This window comes from Hippocampus comes, unplaced genomic scaffold, assembly GCF_001891065.2.
Source record: "Hippocampus comes isolate QL1 unplaced genomic scaffold, H_comes_QL1_v1.1 scaffold353, whole genome shotgun sequence".
NCBI lineage: Eukaryota > Metazoa > Chordata > Actinopteri > Syngnathiformes > Syngnathidae > Hippocampus > Hippocampus comes.
This window is the reverse complement of record NW_017804981.1, coordinates 199,509-212,364: the sequence shown is the minus strand read 5'-3', so window position 1 is coordinate 212,364 and position 12,856 is coordinate 199,509. Positions and strand designations below refer to the sequence as shown.

Genomic DNA, 12,856 nt, shown 5'->3' with positions numbered 1-12,856 from the left:
ACATGGGTGACTGAGATCCCTTAGCAGAACACGTCGCGCAAGTTTTGAAAAGGGGGACATATTTTCCCATGCGTATTCCAAGAATGGTAAATTATGATTATGGCATGCCAGGAATCTTACGCCAAGTCTTTCTCTCTGACCTTTTACCCACTTTTCTTCACCACAAGTTCGTTTTTTTTCTCTCTCTCTCTCTCTCCGAGCTCAAGGTTATCATATACAGCAGGAGACAGGAAGTAGTTTATTGCATTTGTCCTCCGCTGAGTAGACTTTTTTTTTTTCCCTCTCCGAGCTCAAGGTTATCAAATACAGCAAGAGACAGGAAGTAGTTTATTGCATTTGTCCTCCGCCGAGTAGATGGCGACAAATGCTTCTTGGAGAATGTCTTCACTTTCAGAAATGTAATGGAGGAAATACCTGCCTTCGTGTGGTTCATTTCCAGTCGTTCCGACGACTTATTGGACGCGTTGCCCGCAGGTCGGGAAACGAAGCAAACGAACTAACAATCCTCCATAACTTCCGATAACGCCCAAGGCTAAAAATGGCTCCTCTCCAACTTATAAACTCTCAGCCGCGATGTATCATATCAACATAACTCCTTGACACCAGCCAGAGCTTTGGTGCCATCCTGTCGCTTGTTAAGATATCACAGAAAGCGCACGAAAAATATGTGCAGGCTTTTTTTTTTTTTTTTTTCTGAAAATTCAAATTCATAGTGAGCCCCACATCATTTGAAGAGGTTGACCGCAGGGTTTTTTTTTTTTTCTGAAAATTCAAATTCATAGCGAGCCCCACATCATTTGAAGAGGTTGACCACCCCGCTTTTCCTCACGCCAACCCCGCCAGGGGCCTTGGCTACTTCTTGGCACTCTGATGGAATCTTTTGCTGTGTGCTGTCAACTGCCCAAATGGAAAGAGCAAATATGTTCAAATAAATATGCGGATAGACGTGAATATTTCTAGTTTGAGTTCTACTGGGCAAGAAAAAAAATGTGTAGGTGAGGTGGGTTTTACTGGATAGAGAGAAGTAATATGCGGATAGACGTGAATATTTCTAGTTTGAGTTCCACAAGGCAAAAAAAAAATGTATAGGCGAGGTGGGTTTTACCGGATAGAGAGACGTATAACTGTTGTTTATGCTAGCAGTGCTTTATCTGTATCATAATAATGAGGCAGAGATTGCGACAATAAAAAAAAAAAAAAAAAGGCCGTGATTGGGCCATCGAGCATATTCACAACGATAAGCTGCAAGCGCTGATGAACGGGCCTTCGCGCCCCCTCGTTTATGGCAAATGACCGCCAAAATTTTGCCAATAAGCTGCAAGCGCTGATGAACGGGCCTTCGCGCCTTATGGCAAATGACTGCCAAAATTTTGCCGCCATGCTCCGCCCACTTGACATGACGATCAGTCTTGGAGACCTGGAACTCCCCAAAGGGGATCTGATGGGGAGTGAGTTTCGGATGTCATGCTCAGCACTCGTGAAATATGTACTGTACATCACAGGTGTCAAAGTCAAGGCCCGGGGGCCAGATCTGGCCCACCACGTCATTTTATGTGGCCCGCCAAAGCAAATCAAGCATGTCAAGTTCCATGATGCTTGCTAAAGTCTGAACCAACATTTCAAATGATCATATCTAATTCATATGATTTTCCAAACATGTTCTCATTACCAAATCCCTCATTACATTAACGTAAACACTGTTCAAACAAGTCATTATTCTTGACTTCTGATTTTAAAACTAGTTATCCATCAATATTTTTGTGTGCTGTCTTTGTAATATGGGGTGATTGAACATTTACATGGTTTCATAACGGCCCTCCAAGGGAAACCGTCATTACAGTGTGGCCCGTAACAAAAATGAGTTTGACACCCCTGATGTACATTATTCATCAGGAAACACGTTTGCCAAAAATTGCCATTTCCTTATTTATAGACTTCCTCAAATATTTACGATTCCGGATCGACAACTGGAGTGTAGTTTCATTTCCTTTGTGGGGGGCAGGAAGGTACCGTAAATGTGCCATAAAAGCAGCTGATATCGATATGTTATCCCGAATCCGTGCGGGCCGCGGTGTGTCACACTTGCTAGCAGGAAGTGTGGTGGTCAAGAAGCTCACTGAAGCTATATTGCGGGAAAAAAAAAAGGCTTTGTTTGTACTGTGACACTTCCTGCGTCCTCATTGGTTGTTCTCTCAGCTCCGGCTGAGTTAATTATTACATCCCGACAACTGCTGCTCAAGTGGGGGGGGAAGTTCTGATGAACTGTCTTTTGGATATGTAGGGTTGAGGCTTGAGTCATGACGTCCTCCTTCCCTGAAGAGCTGCGGCCGCGGTCATGTGACCAGGGCTAACGAGAATGAGAAACGTGGTGTAGCTGGATCGAGAATATCACCCTTGAGTGACTTCCCCTCCCCCCCTTTTTCGTTTTTTTTGTACGAGATCCCTCGTAGGGACGCTCGCGTGACGGATTAGGAGGTGACATCAGATAAGCCAACACGGGGCGAAAGCATAAAGACGGAGACAACATCTCAGACGCGCGACACCTTGGGCCAAATCTGCACTGACAGATAACCACGACGACGCAGGGCCCAGGAGAACCTCGCCGCTCCGGTACGAATTTGACGAGATTTTTATCTCCTTGTTGTTGACATGGTCGTCCCAGAGCCTGTCGCCGTGGTTATTGTGCTGAGTGAACCTGCCCCCGACAAAGTAGTAATACCGTTTCATCGGTGGCGGTCGTTATATTTGGTACTGGACCTTTTAGGGTGGGGGCGGGGGGTGGGGGATTTACCAGACTTAATTTGCCTCTTAGTACCACGGCTATCATGTGGGCATAAAAGAACGCCCCGCAAAAACACAATACAACAGCATGCAACTGGATCGGTTCAGAATCAATATTTATCGATGAACATGAAAAAAAAACCACACACTATACTCGCGATAGATGCTAATTATTCAATACAGTCATACTTTGGTTTTCGACCATAATGCGTTCCAGAAGGCTGTTGGAAAACCGATTTGTTCGAAAACCAAAACCACGCTCTTTTTTTAAAAAAAAAAAATCTTGATTAAACACGTCTGCTCACAATGGAACGCTATAAAAAACTCGAAATTTTTGGTCGAAAACCGATTTGGTCGAGATCAGACGCGTTCGAAAACCGAGGTTTGACTGTATATAAATTGGTGCAGATGGCTACAGATGTGTTTGGCTCGTCGAACTTTGCTTGGCCAACAAATCAGAGGTCTGAGGTTATTGTGAGCCAACTTGCTGGCGCTGGAAGTTAACATGAAACCTTTCATGCGCCAATAATGATAACCTGTAACCCGATCACATGACAAGCTGTCCACTGTAGTAACCGCTGTCCCTGAAAGGGTTAAAAACGCACATGCAAAAAAACGCTCACGTCCACACGTTGGGATATGACATGATCATTGCAACACCCTCCCCCATCTCCTCCTCCTCCCTCTCCTCCGCCGCCGTCCTCTTGAAGTGCTGACTGTGTCGGATTTCAGCCAACTTCCCAGTACACCCATAATCTCCTCCCCGGTCTTTATATGTTGGTGTCACCGCAGCTTGGTTGTATGACCTGCAATGTTAGTGTCGGCCTTCGGGTGCTTTTTAATCAAATACGAAGCATCTTTGCATGTGTTTATTTGTCCCATCTGTTGACTCCTACACGGTAGAGTCGATATGTCACCTACCCCCCCATGTTTTTGTTTGCCCCTCGGCTCCCCACGGCTTGTTTTGGCACTCGGCAAGCGCTGGAAAAATGCTCTCACCTACATGAGAATCCCTCGCACGTCTCTCCCAACTCCGGGGATTGGCTGTGAAAGCGCCATGTGAAAATAAACGGCTGGGGAAGCTTATGTAGCTGTATTACATTTCCTGTGGATGTTTTTTTTCTAAAAGCGGTAAAGAAGGGCTGGTGTCGTCTAGTCTTGAAAGTTTAATGTCAGATTTTATTTTTTATTTTTTCCACAAATGTCCCATTTCTGAGTTTGATCTTTTTATTCATTTCCTTGCTTGTAGAAAAAACAAACAAACTACAATGACATTATTCCAAGCAAGTCTTGCCTTATGTTGTTTTCCCATCGGGGGAATTTGCTTGATTTCTCCTGATACTAAACAAGCTTGGGAAAAAAAAATAAGAGCTTGTTCTTGGAAAAATATCAGCGTATGTAAACACAATGGTTGAAAATAAATATATAAAATATTTGCAGCTTGGAAGCTTTTACAACAAATGAATCACGATTAAAAAACTGCTCGTAGTCATGTTGTTAGTGTAAGCAACTGTAGATGCCCCTAAAAATAAATAATAGATCAAATCGATTCACTGTAACAATTTCGGACGACCGTGGGGGGGCAAAATATTCAGTCGAACACTCAGTATTAGGCAGTACACGTCTACAACTACAAAAATATTGTTATATTGATTCCATTATTGAAAAAAACAAAATGGTGAATGGAAATGCAGGTAGTCATACAGGAAGGAGCTGTAAATGATTCATCGTCACACACTTTGGCAGTTCCTCTTGTGGCACAGGAAAACAGTAATACACTGTTGACATCACGTGACCCTCCCAGTGGGGGCTCTCACACACACACCTGGCCAGTAATGACGGCCTTCTATGCCGATATTTCCCTCGGCGACGCGAAAAATGATCCGTTGCGACTGCGATGTGGGGTAAAAAAAAAAAAAAAAACAGGAACGGAACGCAGCACATGGTCATTGTGTACAACCGAAGCAAATGATCATATCTAATTCATATGATTTTCCAAACATGTTCTCATTACCAAACCCCTCATTACATTAACGTAAACACTGTTCAAACAAGTCATTATTCTTGACTTCTGATTTTAAAACTAGTTATCCATCAATATTTTTGTGTGCTGTCTATGTAATATGGGGTGATTAAACATTTACATGGTTTCATAACGGCCCTCCAAGGGAAACCGTCATTACAGTGTGGCCCGTAACAAAAATGAGTTTGACACCCCTGATGTACATTAATCATCAGGATACACGTTTGCCAAAAATTGCCATTTCCTTATTTATAGACTTCCTCAAATATTTACGATTCCGGATCGACAACTGGAGTGTAGTTTCATTTCCTTTGTGGGGGGCAGGAAGGTACCGTAAATGTGCCATAAAAGCAGCTGATATCGATATGTTATCCCGAATCCGTGCGGGCCGCGGTGTGTCACACTTGCTAGCAGGAAGTGTGGTGGTCAAGAAGCTCACTGAAGCTATATTGCGGGAAAAAAAAAAGGCTTTGTTTGTACTGTGACACTTCCTGCGTCCTCATTGGTTGTTCTCTCAGCTCCGGCTGAGTTAATTATTACATCCCGACAACTGCTGCTCAAGTGGGGGGGGAAGTTCTGATGAACTGTCTTTTGGATATGTAGGGTTGAGGCTTGAGTCATGACGTCCTCCTTCCCTGAAGAGCTGCGGCCGCGGTCATGTGACCAGGGCTAACGAGAATGAGAAACGTGGTGTAGCTGGATCGAGAATATCACCCTTGAGTGACTTCCCCACCCCCCCGTTTTCGTTTTTTGAGTGGTGGTAGCACTCCTGCGAATTGCCTCTATGGACTATCTGTACTCATTCAAGGTGAGTTTGGCATTTTGGCAGTATTTTCCCACAGGCCAAAGAGAAACAGAATTCCTGAGATGAACGCTGTAGCTTCACAAAACTGCCCACGACCGCAGCGGTGTGATAGTTTCGTCCCTCGTGTCTCTTTTTTTGCAAAGAAGTCAGGGTTGCACATATAAGAGCCAGGAGGCGGGGGGAATCATGTTTCCCACGATGACAAAGTCCCTTTTAGCCATTTCGCTCAAGCAATTTATTCGCTTTTACTCAAGAATAAGATTTACAGTATGTGAAATTGTTGACGCCGGTTTTTCCAATGGATGCCTGGGCGGCCTTCAAAACGTGAAAACATAGAAATGAAATCCATCATACTTGCCAGAGATGCTGATTATTAATTCGAATGGTATGTGCAGTTCGCCACAGACGTGTTTTTGCGAGTCAAAGTTTGCTGGACAACTTTTCCTGTGATCATCCAATCAGAGGGCAGAAAATGTCGATGTCATCAAGGGGACAGCTCACTAGCCCAAGTTGGCCCTGTGAGGATGAATTTGAAATGTGATTGTGATTTTCAGTCTAATCTGCCCAGGGTTTGGACAGATTAGATTGAACATTACAATCACATTTCAAATTCATGGCAACACAGAGGCTGAAATCTGATTCGGCAGGGGGGGAAAAAATCGGTTTCTGACCAAAAAGCGGAGAAAATAAGCTTTTTTTTTTTTTTTTTTTTTTTTTTTTAAATGGAGAATGTTTCTACAAAAAACGGAGAAAAAAAATTTTTTTTTTTTTTTTTTTTTTTTTTTGGAAAGAAGCATGATTTTTTTTTCTTAATTTGATTTTTTTTTTTAGGTGGGGGTTGTGACACCTTAATTTATAAAATAACAAAATTGTATTTAGCAATATAGTACCATGAAACGCACCGTGAGCGATGCTGACTCAACCCACACTATTGTTGAACATAAATGTTTTGTTTTTTTTTTCCTCTGCGTTCATCTTTCACTCCGTGTCAGCTTTTCACACGATTACAAAAAACACACTTTTCAACCCGAAATCTGCCCATATCATACACACACACTGTTCACAAATCCAACCTAACGCAATGCCGCCATTTCCAGTGATCTCTTTCATTGTTTTCCAAAACTGAACGTCACAGACAAACGGGACGAGATCCACTTCCACGCCGACCCCTTAAAAAAGCCAACTTCCCAGTACACCCATAATCTCCTCCCCGGTCTTTATATGTTGGTGTCACCGCAGCTTGGTTGTATGACCTGCAATGTTAGTGTCGGCCTTCGGGTGCTTTTTAATCAAATACGAAGCATCTTTGCATGTGTTTATTTGTCCCATCTGTTGACTCCTACACGGTAGAGTCGATATGTCACCTACCCCCCCATGTTTTTGTTTGCCCCTCGGCTCCCCACGGCTTGTTTTGGCACTCGGCAAGCGCTGGAAAAATGCTCTCACCTACATGAGAATCCCTCGCACGTCTCTCCCAACTCCGGGGATTGGCTGTGAAAGCGCCATGTGAAAATAAACGGCTGGGGAAGCTTATGTAGCTGTATTACATTTCCTGTGGATGTTTTTTTTCTAAAAGCGGTAAAGAAGGGCTGGTGTCGTCTAGTCTTGAAAGTTTAATGTCAGATTTTATTTTTTATTTTTTCCACAAATGTCCCATTTCTGAGTTTGATCTTTTTATTCATTTCCTTGCTTGTAGAAAAAACAAACAAACTACAATGACATTATTCCAAGCAAGTCTTGCCTTATGTTGTTTTCCCATCGGGGGAATTTGCTTGATTTCTCCTGATACTAAACAAGCTTGGGAAAAAAAAATAAGAGCTTGTTCTTGGAAAAATATCAGCGTATGTAAACACAATGGTTGAAAATAAATATATAAAATATTTGCAGCTTGGAAGCTTTTACAACAAATGAATCACGATTAAAAAACTGCTCGTAGTCATGTTGTTAGTGTAAGCAACTGTAGATGCCCCTAAAAATAAATAATAGATCAAATCGATTCACTGTAACAATTTCGGACGACCGTGGGGGGGCAAAATATTCAGTCGAACACTCAGTATTAGGCAGTACACGTCTACAACTACAAAAATATTGGTATATTGATTCCATTATTGAAAAAAACAAAATGGTGAATGGAAATGCAGGTAGTCATACAGGAAGGAGCTGTAAATGATTCATCGTCACACACTTTGGCAGTTCCTCTTGTGGCACAGGAAAACAGTAATACACTGTTGACATCACGTGACCCTCCCAGTGGGGGCTCTCACACACACACCTGGCCAGTAATGACGGCCTTCTATGCCGATATTTCCCCCGGCGACGCGAAAAATGATCCGTTGCGAGACTGCGATGTGGGAAAAAAAAAAAAAAAAACAGGAACGGAACGCAGCACATGGTCATTGTGTACAACCGAAGGCTTTTGAGAGGCCTCGTCAGGTCACGTGACGCTTCAGCTCCAGGAGCGCTCGTCTACACCACAGCTCTCTCTAGTGTCCGTTGAATGAACTGTAGTCCGTTTTTCACTCGACAAAAGAAGCGATGTCGACGGGTCACACAAACTTCCGTTTTGGGAGTTAAGTAGAAACAATATTATTCTATTTATGTTTGGTGCGTTTTTTTTTAATTTCAGTTATATTTTAAAAGAACTCATTTAATATTTTGCTGGACAACTTTTCCTGTGATCATCCAATCAGAGGGCAGAAAATGTCGATGTCATCAAGGGGACAGCTCACTAGCCCAAGTTGGCCCTGTGAGGATGAATTTGAAATGTGATTGTGATTTTCAGTCTAATCTGCCCAGGGTTTGGACAGATTAGATTGAACATTACAATCACATTTCAAATTCATGGCAACACAGAGGCTGAAATCTGATTCGGCAGGGGGGGAAAAAATCGGTTTCTGACCAAAAAGCGGAGAAAATAAGCTTTTTTTTTTTTTTAAAAAATTTTTTTTTTTTTTTTTTTTTTTTTTGGAAAGAAGCATGATTTTTTTTTCTTAATTTGATTTTTTTTTTTAGGTGGGGGTTGTGACACCTTAATTTATAAAATAACAAAATTGTATTTAGCAATATAGTACCATGAAACGCACCGTGAGCGATGCTGACTCAACCCACACTATTGTTGAACATAAATGTTTTGTTTTTTTTTTCCTCTGCGTTCATCTTTCACTCCGTGTCAGCTTTTCACACGATTACAAAAAACACACTTTTCAACCCGAAATCTGCCCATATCATACACACACACTGTTCACAAATCCAACCTAACGCAATGCCGCCATTTCCAGTGATCTCTTTCATTGTTTTCCAAAACTGAACGTCACAGACAAACGGGACGAGATCCACTTCCACGCCGACCCCTTAAAAAAAAAAAAAAAATCCCCGACGTATTTATATATGTCTCGCCGACCTCAAGCGGTCGGATTCCAATCGCCGAATACAAACGTCCGCGGCGGTGACTGAGTTTAGCCTTTCATGCGCCAATAATGATAACCTGTAACCCGATCACATGACAAGCTGTCCACTGTAGTAACCGCTGTCCCTGAAAGGGTTAAAAACGCACATGCAAAAAAACGCTCACGTCCACACGTTGGGATATGACATGATCATTGCAACACCCTCCCCCATCTCCTCCTCCTCCCTCTCCTCCGCCGCCGTCCTCTTGAAGTGCTGACTGTGTCGGATTTCAGCCAACTTCCCAGTACACCCATAATCTCCTCCCCGGTCTTTATATGTTGGTGTCACCGCAGCTTGGTTGTATGACCTGCAATGTTAGTGTCGGCCTTCGGGTGCTTTTTAATCAAATACGAAGCATCTTTGCATGTGTTTATTTGTCCCATCTGTTGACTCCTACACGGTAGAGTCGATATGTCACCTACCCCCCCATGTTTTTGTTTGCCCCTCGGCTCCCCACGGCTTGTTTTGGCACTCGGCAAGCGCTGGAAAAATGCTCTCACCTACATGAGAATCCCTCGCACGTCTCTCCCAACTCCGGGGATTGGCTGTGAAAGCGCCATGTGAAAATAAACGGCTGGGGAAGCTTATGTAGCTGTATTACATTTCCTGTGGATGTTTTTTTTCTAAAAGCGGTAAAGAAGGGCTGGTGTCGTCTAGTCTTGAAAGTTTAATGTCAGATTTTATTTTTTATTTTTTCCACAAATGTCCCATTTCTGAGTTTGATCTTTTTATTCATTTCCTTGCTTGTAGAAAAAACAAACAAACTACAATGACATTATTCCAAGCAAGTCTTGCCTTATGTTGTTTTCCCATCGGGGGAATTTGCTTGATTTCTCCTGATACTAAACAAGCTTGGGAAAAAAAAATAAGAGCTTGTTCTTGGAAAAATATCAGCGTATGTAAACACAATGGTTGAAAATAAATATATAAAATATTTGCAGCTTGGAAGCTTTTACAACAAATGAATCACGATTAAAAAACTGCTCGTAGTCATGTTGTTAGTGTAAGCAACTGTAGATGCCCCTAAAAATAAATAATAGATCAAATCGATTCACTGTAACAATTTCGGACGACCGTGGGGGGGCAAAATATTCAGTCGAACACTCAGTATTAGGCAGTACACGTCTACAACTACAAAAATATTGTTATATTGATTCCATTGTTGAAAAAAACAAAATGGTGAATGGAAATGCAGGTAGTCATACAGGAAGGAGCTGTAAATGATTCATCGTCACACACTTTGGCAGTTCCTCTTGTGGCACAGGAAAACAGTAATACACTGTTGACATCACGTGACCCTCCCAGTGGGGGCTCTCACACACACACCTGGCCAGTAATGACGGCCTTCTATGCCGATATTTCCCTCGGCGACGCGAAAAATGATCCGTTGCGACTGCGATGTGGGGTAAAAAAAAAAAAAAAAACAGGAACGGAACGCAGCACATGGTCATTGTGTACAACCGAAGGCTTTTGAGAGGCCTCGTCAGGTCACGTGACGCTTCAGCTCCAGGAGCGCTCGTCTACACCACAGCTCCCTCTAGTGTCCGTTGAATGAACTGTAGTCCGTTTTTCACTCGACAAAAGAAGCGATGTCGACGGGTCACACAAACTTCCGTTTTGGGAGTTAAGTAGAAACAATATTATTCTATTTATGTTTGGTGCGTTTTTTTTTTAATTTCAGTTATATTTTAAAAGAACTCATTTAATATTCCATTTCTTTCTGCCTACACTATTAAAACTGCTGAAGATTACTTATAAATGTGATAGTCATGAAGCATTTAAGTAGATACATGCTAATTTGACTGATTGTATGTAAATAATAATAAAAAATAATGCATGGGTTCTTATCCGACTTTCATTGCTGACAGTAAGCGCTACATTACTAGCATAGTGGAGTCGTATGACGCACGTCTGCCTTGGTGGCCTGCAGTTCTGGGTTCGAATCTTCCAGTACTTCATTTAAGACTCTAAATTGTCAATGTGATTGTGGAAAATTTGAGTGCCACGTGCTCATCGCTGTTTTGTTTGGCCTTTCAGCCTGAGCCGTCGTCTCCGCACAGGCCGCTCCAACTGGACGAGGACGACGACGGCGACCTGAACAAGGCGTTGGGGGTCCAACGCTTCCAGCACATCCTCAGGCCGTCCACTTCCGTGCCCGACGAGCAGCACCACAACTACCACGAAGAGGACATCGAATGTAAGCACCACTTTACCACAATCTGACACGCTCAATCTCCCTGAACCCAAACTGTCCCCCGTAGACCACCGCCACTCCTCCCACCACATCCACCGCCCTTTGTCCAAGTTGCCCCAGGACGGGCGCCACAAAAAGAGCAGCAAGAAGAGGCGCAAGGAAAAGGACCACAAGAGCACCCACGCCCCCGGCAGCGTCCCCGTCGAGGAGGTCGAAGATGAGGAGCAGCAGCAGGAGGAGGAGGAAGGGCAGGAAACCAGCGCCGCTTCCTCTTCCGAGCCGGTTGGGGTCAAGGATGTGGAAGTAATGACATCGCACACATAAACTGAGGGGTGCTATTGGGTGGGGGTTGCATAATTTCCTTTATTAATATTTGAGCACAGTCTAAATTATTCAGGAGTGGGTCTCGGGTTGCGTCACTGTGATCACGATGTTTTTTTTTTTTTTTAAGTGTACATTTTTTTTCTATTTGCTTTCGTTTTTGTTTACCTCTGCTAAGGTGGTAGCACGGTTAGTTCTATCTACTGCATCACCACATATGAATACTGTAGATGCTAAATACTGTAGTTTTGATCCAGTTTGCACGCGAATCCTCTGCTGTGCTACAAAAGCAAAAAAACACAAAACAAACGTGGGCCGGTGGATTCTTTTTTGTTTTTTTCCCTGTACATATATTTAATTCGGTTATTACAGGGAGCCAAAAAAAAGATAAATAAATCACTCCATTCAATCCAAAATTCACCATTTCAAAATTAGAATATTCCATATGAAACAATAAAAAAAAAGAATTTGGCGTCCTGAAAAATCTTTTGTGTGTCTAATGAGTTTGAATAAAATGAATTTTCACGTCTCAATGAACTTTCTGACCATTTTCTAATTTGTTGAGTTGCACCAGTACATTTTGTGCACGACACCAACAAAAAGCTACCAAATTAAGATGTCAAAAAATGTCACATCGGTACTTTTGACGCAATGTTTTGCTTGCGTCCTGCAGTTCTTCTTGTCCGATGACGACCACGTGGACTCCCCCACCCGGGATCTGGACGTGGTCCCGCACTCCGCCGTGGGAGCCGATCCTGACGACGGCACGTCCACCGAGTGAGTGTTGTTTGTAATCGTGTGTGTGTGTGCTTGCGAGCGCACTGTACGTTGCCGTGTCTCCGGCATCCAGCGGTCCCGCTGTGCACCCCAGTAATCCCGTATATCAGCTGTCGCTCTAGACGGCGCAGCACACCTCCACAAGAGGCCAGGCTCCACCTATAACATTTTGCCCCTCGCCACGTCACTGTCTTGAGTCTGTGACCGGGGGATAAAGCAGAAAGTACACACAGTTCGCTGGAACTTTTTCCTGAAATTTATCTGATCGAAGATACCGTAAGCTTTGACTTGTTGGACGGTGAGTTCGGCCCTTGTTTGATTGTAGTATTTATTGATTATTATTTATTGAAGTTTTGCTTCTTTTAACGGCATACGGTTTGTAACTACTGTAACTCCACATTTGGTAATTAAGAAAATGACATCTCCGTTGTCCAAAAAAAAAACAAAAAAAAAACAACGTATAAATGATCGAGTGATCTGGTAATTTTTCTGGGTTTCAATTGCCCCC

The 12,856-nt window shown here is 43.0% G+C and overlaps 1 protein-coding gene and 1 long non-coding RNA gene across 2 annotated transcripts in view; one reads left to right on the top strand and one right to left on the bottom strand.

The window, feature by feature from the left end:
- Positions 1-2,065: 2,065 nt before the first annotated feature.
- Positions 2,066-5,602, bottom strand: LOC109529974 (uncharacterized). Its single transcript, XR_002170924.1, has 3 exons — positions 5,538-5,602; positions 3,037-3,040; positions 2,066-2,408 (listed from the first exon to the last, which is right to left on the bottom strand). It is a non-coding gene; the product is annotated as an uncharacterized LOC109529974 (long non-coding RNA).
- slc4a2b (solute carrier family 4 member 2b) overlaps positions 5,393-12,856 on the top strand; it is a 27,574-nt gene continuing 20,110 nt past the window's right edge. The window contains exons 1-4 of the mRNA XM_019893436.1: positions 5,393-5,612; positions 11,094-11,253; positions 11,318-11,553; positions 12,245-12,348. Of these exons, the coding sequence (XP_019748995.1) occupies positions 5,589-5,612; positions 11,094-11,253; positions 11,318-11,553; positions 12,245-12,348 (524 nt within the window). The 5' untranslated portion in view covers positions 5,393-5,588. The remainder of the gene's footprint in view (positions 5,613-11,093; positions 11,254-11,317; positions 11,554-12,244; positions 12,349-12,856) is intronic.